At 46.7% G+C, this 15,888-nt stretch overlaps 2 protein-coding genes and 2 pseudogenes across 2 annotated transcripts; 1 reads left to right on the forward strand and 3 right to left on the reverse strand.

Annotated features, from left to right (window-relative positions):
* Positions 1–3,582: 3,582 nt before the first annotated feature.
* Positions 3,583–3,665, reverse strand: LOC114233786 (U4 spliceosomal RNA; annotated as a pseudogene).
* Positions 3,666–5,669: 2,004 nt separating this feature from the next.
* On the reverse strand, positions 5,670–6,194 carry LOC103291570 (60S ribosomal protein L12-like). Its single transcript, XM_054717043.1, has one exon. The coding sequence runs from the start codon at positions 6,192–6,194 to the stop codon at positions 5,739–5,741; it is 456 nt and encodes a 151-aa protein (XP_054573018.1). The 3' UTR covers positions 5,670–5,738.
* Positions 6,195–6,524: 330 nt separating this feature from the next.
* LOC103291625 (ubiquitin-40S ribosomal protein S27a-like) lies at positions 6,525–8,473 on the reverse strand (annotated as a pseudogene).
* A 4,045-nt stretch (positions 8,474–12,518) lies between these two features.
* Positions 12,519–13,936, forward strand: FBLL1 (fibrillarin like 1). The gene is made up of 2 exons (XM_054717044.1): positions 12,519–12,698; positions 12,915–13,936. The coding sequence occupies exons 1-2, from the start codon at positions 12,602–12,604 to the stop codon at positions 13,802–13,804; spliced, it is 987 nt and encodes a 328-aa protein (XP_054573019.1). The 5' UTR covers positions 12,519–12,601; the 3' UTR covers positions 13,805–13,936.
* Positions 13,937–15,888: the final 1,952 nt, after the last annotated feature.

Below are 15,888 nucleotides of genomic sequence, written 5' to 3' on the forward strand. Positions count from 1 at the left end.
GCAGAAGTTAGGCTAATAGTGATACCTGGGGCATTAGTTAATGTAATATTTCAATACAACACTGAACTGAGAATTTAAGTAAAGAAACTAACACAATTCCTTGAGAAACAAGTACTTAATAAAAATGAATGGTATTACTCCATGCTGTTTCCAAGGGTCTCCAACTTTAAAGAAACCTTAGAATTGATCTTAATAAATTATAACTATGATGGTATGTAATAAAATTCAGATCATAAAAATTTTATTGAGGTTAGTGAAGGTACATGGGTCAGTTGAAAAAAATTTTTTAATATATTTTTATTGATTTCAGAAAGGAAGGGAGAGAGAGAGAGAACCATCACTGATGAGAGAGAATCATTGATCAGCTGCCTTCTGCACACCCCCTACTGGGAATTCAGCCTACAACCTGGGCATGTGCCCTTGACTGGAATCAAACCCAGGACTCTTCAGTCCACAGGCCAATGCTCTATCCACTGAGCCAAACTGGTAGGGCTCAGTTGGAATTTTTAAAAATATGCTTAAAATTTTGTGTTTGGCATGCTTTGCATTTCCATATCAGCCAACAGTTTCATGACATAAGGAGAGCCTATTTGTGGGGATTTTTAGATAATTTATAGGAATTTGCTGTTTACAAGACTTGTAGTGTGGACAAGCCAGCTAGCCTTGATCTCAGTTTCTTAATCTGAGTTTTGGCATTTTCATTATGATGTGTCTGGGTATGGGCCTGTTTGAGTTTTTCTTATTTTGGGGTTCTCTGTGACTTTTTCCTTTACCAGGTTAGGGAAGTTTTCTGCCATTATTTCTTCAAACATGTTCTCCATCCCTTTCTCCCTTTCTGCCTCTTCTGGCACACCTGCTATTTGAATATTGTTTTGTTTCATGTTGTCCCACAGCTCTCTTAAGCTCTCCTGTTTTTTAATTATTTTTTCTTTTTGGCTCCCTGATTGAGTGATTTTTTTCAACCCTGTCTTCTAATTCTCTAATTCGGTCCTGTACTCTGCTGTGTATTCCTTCCAATGTGTTCTTTATTTGTGCTGTTCTTTATTTCCGACTATTCTTTTTTCACAGTTATATCTTTTCTCATGCTGTTGAGCATCTATTATTCTGAAGTCTGTTTCAGATAAATGTTTTTAATTCTTTATTGTTTAAAGTATTACATATTGTCTCCCTTTTCCCCCATTGACCCTTCCCTGGCCACTCCCACCCCCTAGAACATGCCCTCATCCCCCCAGTGTTTGTGTCCATTGGTTTTGCTTATATGCATGCATATAAGTCCTTTGGTTGATCTCTTACGCCTCCCTCCTCCCATCTTGCCTTGCCTTCCCTCTGAAGTTTGATGGCCTGTTCGATGCTTCTGTCTCTGGATCTATTTTTGTTCATCAGTTTATGTTGTTCATTATATTCCACAAATGAGTGAGATCATGTGATATTTATCTTTCTCTGACTGGCTTATTTCACTTAGCATAATGCTCTCCGGGTCCATCTATGCTGTTGCCAATTGTAAGAGTTCTTTCTTTTTTACAGCAGCGTAGTAAGTATTCCATTGTGTAAATGTACTAAAGTCTTTTAATCCACTCATCTGCTGATGGGCACTTAGGCTGTTTCCAAATCTTAGCTATGGTAAATTGTGCTGCCATGAACAGAGGGGTGCATATATCCTTTCTGATTGGTGTTTCTGATTTTTGGGGATATATTCCTAGAAGTGTGACTACTGGGTCAAATGGGAGTTCCGTTGTTAATTTTTTGAGGAAACTCCATACTGTTTTCCACAGTGGCGGCACCAGTCTGCATTCCCACCAGCAGTGCACGAGGGTTCCTTTTTCCCCACATCCTTACCAGCACTTGTCATTTGTTGATTTGTTGGTGTTAGCCATTCTGACAGGTATAAGATGATACCTCATTGTTGATTTGATTTGCATCTCTTGGATGATTAGTGACTTTGAGCATTTTTTCATATGTCTCTTGGCCTTCTGTGTGTCCACTTTTTTTTTTTTATATAATTGTATTGATTTCAGAGAGGAAGGGAGAGGGAAAGAAAGATAGAAACATCAATGATGAGAGAGAATCATCCATCGGCTGCCTCCTGCACACCCGCTACTGGGGATTGAGCCCACAACCTGGCATGTGCCCTTGACCAGGAATCGAACCTGGGACCCTTTAGTCTGCAGGCCGACACTCTATCCACTGAGCAAAACCAGCCGGGGCTCTGTGTCCACTTTTGAAAAGTGTCTATTTAGGTCCTTCGTTCATTTTTTTATTAGATTGTTTATCTTCCTTTTGTTAAGATGTATGAGTTCCCTATAAATTTTGGAAATTAGACCCTTATCGGATATAACATTGGCAATATGTTCCCAATGCAGTGGGCTTTCTTATTGGTGTTTTTTTTTAAATATATTTTATTGATTTTTAACAGAGAGGAAGGGAGAGGGATAGAGAGTTAGAAACATCAATGAGAGAGAAACATCGATCAGCTGCCTCTTGCACACCCCCTACTGGGGATGTGCCCGCAACCAAGGTACATGCCCTTGACTGGAATCGAGCCTGGGACCCTTTAGTCTGCAGGCCGACACTCTATCCACTGAGCCAAACCAGCTGGGGCTCTGTGTCCACTTTCGAAAAATGTCTATTTAGGTCCTTCGTTCATTTTTTTATTAGATTGTTTATCTTCCTTTTGTTAAGATGTATGAGTTCCCTATAAATTTTGGATATTAGACCCTTATCGGATATAACATTGGCAATATGTTCTCCAATGCAGTGGGCTTTCTTATTGTTTTGTTGATGGTTTCTTTTGCTGTGCAGAAGCGTATTTTGATGTAGTCCCATTTGTTTATTTTCTCCTTAGTTTCTATTGTTCTAGGAGCTGTATCGGTGAAGATATTGCTATGATATATGTCTGCTATTTTGCTGCCTATGGATTCTTCTAAGATTTTTATGGTTTCGCGTCTTACATTTAAGTACTTTATCCATTTTTAGTTTATTCTTGTGTATGTTGTAAGTTGGTGGTTTAGTTTCATTTTTTTTGCATTTATCTGTCCAGTTTTCCCAACACCATTTATTGAAGAAACTGTCTTGACTCCATTGTATGCTCTTGCCTCCTTTGTCAAATATTAATTGAGCATAATGGCTTGGGTTGATTTCTGGGTTCTCTGTTCTGTTCTATTGGTCTATATGTCTGTTCTTATGCCAGTACCAGGCAGTTTTGAGAACAGTGGCTTTGTAATAAAGCTTGATGTCTGGTATTGTGATACTTCCATCTTTGTTTCTTCTTTCTCAGTATTGTGGGGTCGTTTTTTATTCCAAATGAATTTTTGGAGAGTTTATTCTAGGTCTGTGAAATATGCCATTGATATTTTAATGGGGATTGCATTGAATCTATAGATTGCTTTGGGTAGTATGGACATTTTAATGTTGTTGATTCTACCAATTATGAACATGGTATAGTCTTCCATTTGTTCATGTCTTCCTCTATCTCTTTTTTCAATGTCCTTTAGTTTTCTGAGTTTGGGTCTTTTACCTCCTTAGTTAAATTTATTCCTAGATATCTTAATTTTTTTGTTGCAGTGGTATATGGGTTGTTCGTTTGTTTGTTTGTTTTTGTTTTCAATTAGCAATAATCGCGCCTCAGATAAACCTCATTGGCTATGATACTGCCACTGTGCAAAGCTATGGGGTTTTTTTGGTATGTTTTTTTGTGTGTGTGTTTGGTTGTTTTTTTAGTTTCTCTTTATGTGAGTTCATTATTGGTGTATAAAAAAGCCATAGATTTCTGGGTGTTAATTTTGTATCCTGCTACATTAATGAATTCATTTATTAAGTCTAGTAGTTTTTTGATGAAGTTTTTAGGGTTTTCTATCAATATGTCACCTGCGAATAATGATAGTTTTACTTCTTTTTCCAGTTTGGATGCCTTTTATTTCTTCTTGTCTGATTACTATGGCTAGCACTTCTAGTACTATGTCGAACAAGAGTGATGAATGTGGGCATCCCTGTCTTGTTCCTGTTCTTAGGGGAAATGGTTTTCATTTTTGCCCATTGAGTATAATGTTGGCTGTAGGTTTGTCTCAGATTAAATTTCTTATCTCTGTTTCATTTATCTCTTCTTCTGGAGAATTCTCTTGCTCTTTCATTTGTGGGTTCTTTGTTTCCTCATTTTGGTTGCCTGTTTGGGTTTGTGACTATGTATTAAGTAGATCCTCTACGCCTCCCAGTCTCTGGTGCCTGACACTGTCAAGTGCTGTTTCCGACTAATTATATCAGGCAAAGACTCAAAGCCTCCAGAGACTGCCTCTGACTGCAGACTAATAGAATTCCTCTTAATGTGCACTCATGACAGTCAACCACAGGTGTGGCAAGAGATTTTTTCAACAGGGTAGGGTAACTGTTTCTGCCTGGAGGCTCATTGTTACTCTCAGTCTGGTAAAGGGCAAGGTGTTTTCCAATAGGGTGGGTCAGCTGTCTTCCCCCCAGGCAGTGCCACCTCTATAACAATTGTCTGCATGAGAAAGACTGCCTCTGCAGCGTGAGGGAATGGCTCAGCACAGGGAACCGGGGTGTCTGCCTTCTAAACTCTAACCCCAGAGCCTCAATCCTGGCTTCTGCTCACCCTGCTTCAATTCAGTCCACTCAGCTGTTCCTCTTTCGGAGCAAAAGATGGATGGCTCCACATGGAATTTTATGTGTTGGCCCTTTAAGAGGGTGCCTGAATTTCCAGCCGTCTCTCCCTGGCAGACAGCTACCCTGCTGCTTTTCACAGCCAGATATTATGTGGGTACCTTTCTCAGTTCTGGTGCTCTCTGCTGGGGGCCCAGCTTGGGATTTGACCCCAGAGTTCTCAGTGGCAACTGCCCACAGCTGAGATATCTCTCTGGAACTTCAGCTCCTGTCTGTGGGTGCCCGGGCAGCCCTTTTGCTCCTCAGCCCCTCCTACCAGCCTCTATGTGGTCTCCATTTTTGGTCCTCTCCAGCGAGTCTTCCATTGATTATTCAGTAAGTTTTTCTGCATTTTAGTTGTAATTCCAGTTTGGACATGAGGGTGTGTCTACAGCATCCACTTACTCCACTGCCATTTTTAATTTGTCAGTTTCTTATTCTGTAAAACGATAAACTGCTGATGATTTCTAAGGTTCTCCTAGAAAGAAGACCTTTGGAACAGCAGCTCATTACTATAGATTTCAGTGTGTCTCCCCAAAATTCATGTTGAAGCCCTGACTTTCAGTGTCTGTTTTTGGAGTAAGGAAGTAACTAATGAGGTCACAAGATGTGGCATTAATAGGATAAGTTTTCTTATTTTATTATTTTTTTTTATTTTTTGCTTTTAAAAAAAAACCACACCTTTATTGTTTAAAGTATTACAGATGTTGGTCAACCAAAGGACTTGTATGCATGCATGAAAGCCTAACCAATGGACACGAACACCAGGGGGGTGACGGTATGAGTGGGGGCAGGGGGTTAATGGAGGGATGAGGATACATATGTAATATCTTAATCAATAAAGAAATTAAAATAAATAAAAGTATTACAGATGCCCCCCTTTCCCCGCTTCCCCATTTCCCCCTCCACCTTGTTCCTGCCCCATCCCAGGCCTTCACCACTCTGTCTGTGTCCATAGGTAATGCATATGTCCACATAAATTCTTTTTTTTTTTTTTTTTTTGGTTGCCAAATGATCTTTAATTAAAACATTCTTCCTTTGTAGTTCTTAACTAGCCGGACATTCCACTGCACCGCTGTTGATATCATCTATGATGTCATGAGGGTGGCAGCCATCAGCATTGCACCCACAGACTGGGCAGTCCCCAGGATCTCTTTAATGGTTCCAGAGAGTTCTCTAGCTGAAGATGGGTGCCGCATCTGTCGGGCAATGCTGAGAATCTCATCAAAAGTGATATTTCCACTGTGCTTAATGTTCTTTTGCTTCTTTCTGTCTCTTGGCGGTTCTTTAAGGGCTTTGATGATCAGGGCAGAGGCAGAAGGCACTACTTCAATCTGGGCCTGTCTGTTCTGAATGGTCAGTTTCACTGTAATCCTCAGACCCTTCCAATCACTGGTTGCTTTGGCGATGTCATCACCAACCTTTTTTGGAGACAGGCCCAGGGGGGCGATCTTGGGGGCCAGGGCAGACGTGGCACCCACTTCCCCACCGGTGCACCTCAGGTATACAACTTTGATTTTGTTGGGGTTGTACTTCGGCCGCATGTTGGAGGCAGCTGGTGTCGGATGAACCAGGATTCAGGATGACCGAAGAAAGTTGCTTCTGAGACGAAAGCCATATAAATTATTTAATTAATCTCTTCCTGGCACCCCTTTGTCCCCTCTCGGCTTCCCTCTGAGATTCGTCAGCCTGCTATGTGTTTCCATGCCTCTGGTTCTATTTAATTCATCAGTTTATTTTGTACATTAGATTCCTTGTTCATTTATTTTGATTTTTAGATTCAATTGTTGATAGAGATGCATGTATTGGCATTTTATTATATTTTGATCTTTTATTTCTTCTTTATTATTTTTTTTTTTTCTAGTTTGTGTCTTTTATTGACCCCAATACAATGACTTGTCTTCTGGTTGGTTGAAGCAATAGGTCGGACAACATTTGCCACAATAATGGCTGTCAAAGTGGCAGGCCATAAAAACTCCAGCACCACATTCATCTGAAAGGCACTCCCCACGAGGGCCACTGATTTTGCCGTTCTCATCTACTTTGTAGTATTTCAGGACAGCCAGCCTAACCTTTCTCTTGCGCTTATTCTTCTTGAGAGTCGTGTAAGACTTCCTCCTTTTCTTAGCACTACCCGAAGTCTCAACACAAGATGAAGAGTAGACTCCTTTTGAATGTGGTAGTCAGACAAAGTACATCCATCTTCCAGTCTTTGCTAATTAGGAGGAATTTCTTCGTTATCCTGGATCTTGGCCTATACATTTTCTATTGTATCCGAGGGTTCAACTTTGAGAGTGATGGCTTTTCCTGCGAGTTTATGAAAATCTGCATCTTGGCGGTGACCAGAAAGGAAGCTCTTCTTCTCCTTAAAGAAGCCTCTTTAGCATTTCATGTAACACTCGTTTGGTGATGATAAACTAACTCCTTCAGCTTTTTCTTGTCTGTGAAGCTCTCTCTGACCTTCAATTCTAAATAATAGCTTTGCTGGATAAAGTAATCTTGGTTGTAGATCCTTGCTTTTCATCACTTTTAATATTTCTCACCACTCCCTTCTGGCCTGCATAGTTTCTGTTGAGAAATTAGCTGACATTTGTATAGGTGCTTCCTTATAGGTAATTAACTGCTTTTCTTTTTTTCTTTGAGAGTGGAAGGGAGGGAGAGAGATACAGAGAGAGAAACATCGATATGAGAGAGACATGGATTGGTTGCCACCTGCACAGTCACTGACCAGAGCCGGGGATCAAACCTGCATCCAAGGTACATGCCCTTGACCGGAATCAAACCCAGGATCCTTCAGTCTGTGGACGAATGCTCTGTTCACTGAGCCAAACTGGCTAGGGCATACCTGCTTTTTTTTGTCTTGCTACTTTTAAGATTCTCTGTTTGTCTTTAACCATTGGCATTTTAATTATGATGTGTCTTGGTGTGGGCCTCTTTGGGTTCATCTCGTTTGGGACTCTATGCTTCCTGGACTTGTATGTCTATTTCTTTTACCAGGTAAGGAAGTTTTCTGTCATTTTTTCAAATAGGTTTTCGATTTCTTGCTCCCCCTCTTCTCCCTCCAGCATTTCCTTTATGTGAATGTTGGCACATTTGAAGTTGTCCTAGAGGCTCCTTACACTGTCTTCATTGTTTTTTTCTCTTTTTCTTGGGTGTTTTTTGTTTCCTTGTATTCTCTACTGTTGATTGCCTGTAAATTACTTTTTATTTCAGTTATTGTATGCTTCATTTCTGATAGCTTTTTTATGTTGTTGATGTTCTAATTTCCTAGTAATTCTCACTAAGTTCCTGGAAGTTCTCATTAATTCCTTGAGGATCATTTTAACCATTGTTTTGAACTCAGTATCTGGTAGTTTTCTTGCTTCCATTTTATTTAGTTCTTTTTCTGGAGATTTCTCCTGTTCTTTCATTTGTGATGTGTTTCTTTGTCTCTGAATTTTGGCTGCTTCCCTGTGCTTGCTTCTGTTTATTAGGCAGAGCTGCTGTGTCTCCTGGACTTAGTAGACTGCCCTTGATAGCAGGTGTCCTGTAGGGCACTGTAGCTCAGCTTCCCCAGTCACCTAAGCTGGGCACTTCAGGTACGCTCCCATGTGAGCTGTGTGCACTTTCCTGTTGTATTGAGCTTTGATTTATGTTGGCAATACTGTGAGGGATTGACCCTCAGGTAAATCGGATGGGAAAATAAGCTTCGACTGCAGCTGAGGAGCAGCATTGCAGGAGCCAACCCTATGGGGCAGGACTTGCTTCTGTGGGGCTTTGGTGCTCACTGAGTTCTCCCCTTGAGTGTGTCACTTGTGTAGGTGGTAAGGTTGTAATCTGGCATGGTAAAAGTTGATCACCAGGTACAATGGCTCTGGGCTTCTCAGGAGTTTCAAAGTCAGCCTCTAACTGTACCCTACTTGGGGCCACCCAGCATGAACTCCAAAGCAATCTGCAGATGGCTGCTACTTGTGCTGAGTTTGGAGGTGCCCAGGAGAGGCCACACGGTGAACCAGGGCACGTTGCCGCTAATGCCAGGCCTGGGGCCACTTATTGAGAGGTACAGGGCATGCTGATGCCAGCTGATGCTTATTTGAGAGATGTTAAAGTCCAAAGCATGAGGCAAGAGAGGCAGTTGTATGGAGAAGTCACTGGAAATGGCTTGGATGAGCCTGTAAGTAGGGAGGGTCTGGGTCTCAGAGAGTCACCAGGGAGCGGGGAAAGTTGTGAGCCAGGTTCATGGAGATTCAGCTATGGAGCATCCTGTCAACTCAGGCATGGAGGACTCAGCAAAAGAACTCAGGCCTCTGCAAGCACTTATCTCTGGAAGAAAGCTGCTGGACCTGATTCCAGACAAGTTAGTTCCTCCCCAAATATCTCAGGTTCCCTTCAAGCTGCTGCCCCAGTGCTGGAGCTCAGAGTGAGTAAGTCCAGGTAAGTCTGTGCATAGACCCTTAAAGGGGAAACTGCCTGGGACTCCTGCAACCTCCGTGTTACTCAGCCATACTCCCCACTAGTTTTTACAGCCAGAAGTTTTGGCAACTTGTCTTCCCAGCACTGAATCAAACAGAAGGCTGACCTTCTCCCAAGAGAATTCTGCCTGATAGTCTTTGAACTGGATCAGCCTTTTGTTTGATTCGGGCCTTTGACAACTGGATGAGGCCCACCCACATTACAGAAGGCAGTCTGCTTTCCCCAGTCTACCAATATAAATGTTTCTCTTAATCCCAAAACATCTTCACAGAACAACTCAGAATAATGATTGACCAAATATGTGAGCACTCTGTGACCCAAACTGACACATAAAATTAACCATTACAATCTCTGATTTGGGGGAAATCCAATTCACAGCATCAATCATAGCTCATCATTTTGGAGAACGCTCCTCAATTTGTAATGCGAGCAGGTACCTCTAAGTAGTGTTTTATGTGAACCATCCACCTCCGGAACCATCTTTTGTGCTCTCTGATCCTTGTCCACATTCCAGCAAATAGACTCTGGTGCCCATTAAGGAGGTACTCTGGCCCCCAGGGAAACTGGTATTGTTGTCCATGAATTTGAGACAAGAAGAATCCTGGCCCCAGATGGAATGTGTGCACCTCAGTACCTCCTGCCTGACATTTCCCCTGGCCTTCAAGTACGTTTTGTCTTGCTCTGGAGTAGGCAATTAATCCCTCTGATAGGGCGGTCTTCTAGTTGCTCACACCACCTTCTGCTCTTGGGTTGGCTTCCTGGCATGGAAGCCAACGCCAGTCTCCAAAACAGCTCCAATTGGTATCGCTGTCCGTGGTGCTGACCAAACACGAGAGGTTCTACATTGGCGTGTTCGCTGTCCTTGGTGCTGCCCAATGGTTCTTTTTTTATATATATACTAAAGAAGATACTGCAGACTGAAAGAACGGATTTTTGAAGTGTAGACTAGAATTCAAGGATAAATATGAGATTCTTGGCTTCTGCTGAGGCACATTATAGGATTCAGGGCTCTGACCCACTCACTCTGAAGAATCAACAGTTTCTTCTACGCCATGTTCCCTGAAGAGGTTCTGGGATTCCGCACAGTTGATGGAGTAGAGCTAAGAGAGCAACCAGGGCTGCAGCTAGCCACAGCAGGGGAGCCATTACACCTTAGCAACCCACAGTTGGAATTTTCCACTTTCTGATTTACTATAGTCTGTCAGAAAGTCCTGTGGATTCTATCTTCTCAATATCCATTGCTTTTTTTTTTTTTTTTTTTTTCAGAGAGAAAGGAAGGAAGGGAGGGGGGAAGAGAGAGAGAAACATCGACGTGAGAGAGATACAACACATTGACCCAGGTACATGCCCTTGACCAGGAATCAAACCTGTGACCCTTTGGTGCCCAGGCCGACACTCTAACCATTGAACCACATGGGTGAGGACAATTCTATCTTCTAAATATCTCTTGTATTTAGTCTACTTCATCCCAGCTCCTCCACCCCTTCAACGACAACAGTGTTCACTACCACCCTTGCTCCACTAGTCCTAACTACCATCACTGGTCATTGCTGGGGTTGTCCCTTTAGGATAAAATTTTAGCAGTTAACTAAGTCGAAGTTTAGGTTCGTTGTTTAAGTGTTTTGTTTGAGTATGTGTACCAATTGGGACTCCCACCAACCTTGTATAAGAGTACCAGAACCGCCCTAACCAGTTTGGATCAGTGGATAGAGCATTGGCCTGCAGACTGAGGGGTCCCAGGTTCGATTCCAGTCAGGGGCATGTGCCTTGGTTGCAGGCACATCTCCAGTGGGAGGTGTGCGGGAGGCAGCCGATCAATGTTTCTCTCTCATTGATATTTCTAACTCTCTATCCCTCTCCCTTCCTCTCTGTGAAAAATCAATAAAAAATATTTTTAAAAAAGAGTGCCAGAACCATTCTCAAGTGATTAAAGCTCTACAGCAATGCACTGATTTAAAACAAAACAAACTGGCACTTTTGTTATATACAGTATATTTAAACTATACCTCAATAAAAAGATTGGCCAAAAGAGCTTGGCCAGTTTGGCCTAGTGGTTGAGCATCAACCCATGAACCAGGAGGTCACAGTTGGATCCTGGTCAGGGCACATAAGTGGGTTGCAGCTGGATCCCCAGTGGGGGGCATGCAGGAGGCAGCTGATCGATGATTATAGATTTTTTTTAATCCTCTTCCAAGGATATTTTTCCACTGATTTTTAGAGGAAATGAAAGGTAGGGGGAGAGACAGAAACATCGATTTGAGAGAGACACATCAATTGGTTGCCTCCCGCACACATCCTTACTGGAGCGGGGGATCAAGCTTGCATCCCAGGCATGTGCTTTTTGACCAGAATTGAACCCGGGACCCTTCAGTCGGAGGGCTGGCACTCTAGCCACTGAGCAAACCAGCCAGGGCTCATGAATGCTTCTATATCTCTCCCTTTCCCTTCCTCTCTCTGAAATCAATAAACCATATTTTAAAAATATATTTTATTGATTTTTTACAGAGAGGAAGGGAGAGGGAGAGAGAGCTAGAATCATCAATGAGAGAGAAACATCAATCAGCTGCCTCCTGCACACCTCCCACTGGGGATGTGCCCGCAACCAAGGTACATGCCCTTGACTGGAATCAAACTTGGGACCCTTGAGTCCGCAGGCTGACGCTCTATCCACAGAGCCAAACCGGTTAGGGCAAAACATATTAAAAAAAAAGAAAAAAAAAAAAGATTGACCAAAAGAAATGCATTTAGCCTGCGGGGATGGCTCAGTGGTTGAGCGTTGACCTGTGGACCAGGTCACCGCTGGATTCTTCGTAACAGGCTCGATCTGGACTTGATCCCCAATAGGGGGCGTACAGGAGGCGACCGATCAATGATTCTCTCATCATTGATGCTTCTATCTCTCCCTCTTCCTCTCCCTTCCTCTCTGAAATCAATAAAAATGTTTTGTTTTTTTAAAAAATGAACCCCTTTGAGGCAGGTTCTGCTTTACAGGTGGGATGATGAGAGGCAGATAGCGCAAGAAACTTGTTCAAGTTCACACAGGATCCGCAGAGAGGGTCGGTGAGCTTCCTGAGACCACACAGCAAGCGAGCGGCCCAGTCAGGACCGAAGCCCGTGCTTATCTCCCCCAGTCCTGCCCAGAAGACACCCCCTTCCTGCAGCCCAAGAGAGGTGCGTGGGGTCCCTGAGAAAGCAGGTGGGTGGGGGAGGGGAGCGGGAGCAGGCAGCAGGCCACGTCTGCAGCCAGGGGGGCTTCCGGGGGCTCCAGCCTCGCCCCAGCGGCTGATGCGATGACGCCAATGCCTGCGTCAAGGGCGCGGGCGGTGCGGCACTGCGGCACTGCGGCACTGCGGGTCCGCTCCACTGCCGCGCTCGGCGTCCGTGCGGCGGGAGCTCGGCGAGCGGTGCCGCCGACAGCTGCCGACAGCCTTTGTTCCTGCGCCAGGACCGCCGCCCGGAGCCACCGGCCGCAGCTGACAACCGGTGCCCGGGGTGCGCCATGAAGTCCTCTTGGCGCGGGGGCGGCTCCGGCGGCCGCTGGGGTGGCGGCTGGGGCGGAGGACGAGGCAGGGGAGGCTACGGCGGTGATGGAGGTGGCCAGGGCGGCAAGAGCAGCTACGGCTCGCGGGGCCGTACCTTCAGCCGGGGCCGCGGGCGCGGTGGCGGTGGCGGCGGTGGCGGTGGCGGCGGCGACCGGGGCAGCTGGGACCGCAGCGGTGGCTGGGACCGTGGCGGCGGCGGCGGCGGCAGCAGCAGCGGTGGCGGCGGCGGCGGCAGCGGCGGCGGCTGGGATCGCAGCGGCGGCTGGGACCGCGGTGGCAGTGGCGGTGGCGGCGGCGGTGGCGGCTACGGTGGCGGCGGCGGCGGCTACGGTGGCGGCGGCGGCGGCGGCTACGGCGGCGGTGGCGGCGGCGGCTACGGCGGCGGGCGGCGCGGTGGCAAGAACAAGAACCGCCGCAAGAAGGGGATGAGGATCGTGACGGTGGAGCCGCACCGGCACGAGGGCGTCTTCATCTACCGCGGCATGGAGGATGCGCTGGTCACGCTGAATATGGTGCCCGGCCAGTCGGTGTACGGCGAGCGGCGGGTCACGGTGAACGAGGGCGGCGCGAAGGTGGAGTACCGCACCTGGAACCCCTTCCGCTCCAAGCTGGCCGCGGCCATCCTGGGCGGCGTCGACCAGATCCACATCAAGCCCAAGTGCAAGGTGCTGTACCTGGGCGCCGCCTCGGGCACCACGGTCTCCCACGTCTCCGACATCATCGGCCCCGACGGCTTGGTCTACGCGGTCGAGTTCTCTCACCGCGCCGGCCGCGATCTGGTCAACGTCGCCAAGAGCCGCACCAACATCATCCCGGTCCTGGAAGACGCCCGGCACCCGCTCAAGTACCGCATGCTCGTGGGGATGGTGGATGTGATCTTCGCGGATGTGGCTCAGCCCGACCAGTCCCGCATCCTGGCCCTGAATGCCCACACCTTCCTGCGCAACGGGGGCCACTTCCTCATCTCCATCAAGGCCAACTGCATCGACTCCACCGCGTCGGCCGAGTCGGTGTTCGCCTCTGAGGTGAGGAAGCTGCAGCAGGAGAATCTGAAGCCCCAAGAGCAGCTGACCCTGGAGCCCTACGAGCGAGACCACGCCGTGGTGGTCGGCGTCTACCGGCCCCTCCGATCCAGTTCCAAGAGCCGCAGCAGCAAGTAGGGCCCAGCCGGGACCGTCCCTGAGAGATCTCCCCCCAGACCTTGCCGCATTCAGTGTTGCCTTGTCTGTGTTTTCTTTGTGTGCTGTTTTGCTTTCCTTCGCTTAACTATTAAATGGCATAAAGAAACGGTATCCACGTGTATCCCTGAGCCGGACTGCGTTTTGCTGCAGAAACAATCCCTACACTAGCTGGTGATGGGGCCCATCACTCCAATCAATCAGGGCAATGACTCCCCAGGGGCTCACACATGCTTCCTCAACCCCTGGCGGGTGAGTGGGGGGGCCGGGAGAGCTGGGGAATTGCTAATGAGCTTGTAAAGTTGCCCTTGGAACTTCCTATACTTCGGCCAAGTCACGTCCCTCCAGGGAGGGACGTTGGATATTGATAAACAGTCCTATAGCTTAACACACCCAGTCTGTCTTTCTCCCACTTCCCGCTGCTGCCCTTTTCTTAGATTTCAAAACAGCAAAACAAGGTGGGGGGAGAGGAGGGGAGGGGGGAGGAAGTGGATCCACCTCCCAGAGTCCCACTCTGAGGCATCACATACCCCAAGTGGCATCGCCAAGTGTTGAGAAACAACTGGAAAAATGACTCCCAGGAAGATCCCGTCTCTGAAGAGCGTTTCCTGCAGACCCTGAGCCGCTGGACTCAGTGCATCTCATTACGGTTCTCACTCCAGGGAGAGCGAGCAATGCCTGGAGAGCTGGGCATGCTCCAAACGAGGCCGTAATAAGGCCTTTCATTTACTCATTCACTCACACATTTGAAACATCCCCATTGCCAGTTGCCAAGGCGGTGGCCACGGGGTTGGGAGTGACTGCTCACTAACGCAGCGTTTGGAGAGTGGGTCCCACAGACCTGCTCGGGCAGAGATTGCGGTTAGTCTGCGCTTTCTGAGGACATACTTTTTGAACCAAAAAAAAAAAAAAAGAAAAGAAATCAGATTTGTAACAAGGCAGCTACCCCTTCTCACTCCTCCCCCATCACACCCACACAGCCACAAAGTGGGGGTGGTGGGGGGAGCTACCATTCAGATTTGTTGGCCAGACTGATTCAGGAAGAGAGGGTGAATGGAGTACACATCTACAAAAACCCGAACCAGGCATTTCCATGGAGTGTGAGCTCCTGCCCAGCCGGTGTGGCTCAGCGGTTGAGCGTTGACCCATGAACCATGAGGTTGCCGGTTTGATTCCTAGTCAGGACACATGCCTGCCCGTGGCTCAGTACTGGGCATGCAGGAGGCAGCCGGTCAATGATTCTTATCATTGATGTTTTTATCTCTCTCCCTCTCCCTCTAAAAATCAATAAAGGAAACAAGAAAACAAACAAACCGGTCCTAATTTTAAAAAAGATAAAATGCAAGGTCTTCATTACAACCCTGCAAAGCAAGGATCCTTACTCCCACTTCACAGGTGAGAGACGCAGTTCAGACAGATGATGGATGAGCTGTAGCTTAAGATGCCCCAGGTGAGGTCACAACCAGCAACCAGAACCACAGGAATCTGACTCCAAACCCTATGGCCTTTCCTTCCACAGAGGTCTATGCTGGCTCATTTGCTTTGAAAAACCCTCTCTCCAATCCTAGGCTAATTAATTCATTCCTGGGTTGAAACCCTGAGGCTGGAGATCGACTCCTAGGGCACAGGGCGATTCCTTTCAGAATCTCACGGGATCCAGCCCTTCCTCAGACAGCTCAGCCTCCAGGAGCAGCCTGGGTTCTTTCTTACAGGTGTCTGTGGCCCAGGAGGGAGACAGAACATGGGGACCTGGCTTCTTTCTTCTGCATGAGCGCTAGCGCGCGTACACACACACACACACACACACACACACACAATTCAGTCTTTGACGTGGGACCACATTGGACAAATGGCATGAAAACAACCAGAGTGTCTCTGCATTGCAGATGGATCCTGGCCAATGGAACGACACGGTAAGTACCAAGAGGAATACAGGAGTCAGGACCAAGGGATGTGGAAGGGAAGGTCCAGGCTGGAGGCCCCAGTGGGCAGTGAGGCCCAGGACACAGGTAGCAGTGACACAGCACCCTCCCCTCCCCCCACCTGCCCAGAGCCGAGGATGTGTG

The sequence above is a fragment of the Eptesicus fuscus genome, chromosome 6, assembly GCF_027574615.1.
Source record: "Eptesicus fuscus isolate TK198812 chromosome 6, DD_ASM_mEF_20220401, whole genome shotgun sequence".
In the NCBI taxonomy this organism is placed as follows: Eukaryota; Metazoa; Chordata; class Mammalia; order Chiroptera; family Vespertilionidae; genus Eptesicus; species Eptesicus fuscus.

Bases quoted from the DNA above. Each gene is read 5' to 3' on its own strand.
- LOC103291570 (XM_054717043.1), bottom strand. From the start codon at position 6,194: ATGCGGCCGAAGTACAACCCCAACAAAATCAAAGTTGTATACCTGAGG.
- FBLL1 (XM_054717044.1), top strand. From the start codon at position 12,602: ATGAAGTCCTCTTGGCGCGGGGGCGGCTCCGGCGGCCGCTGGGGTGGC. The intron at 12,699-12,914 runs GCCAGGGCGGCA...GCGGCTGGGACC, and splicing joins CTACGGCGGTGATGGAGGTG to GCGGTGGCAGTGGCGGTGGC.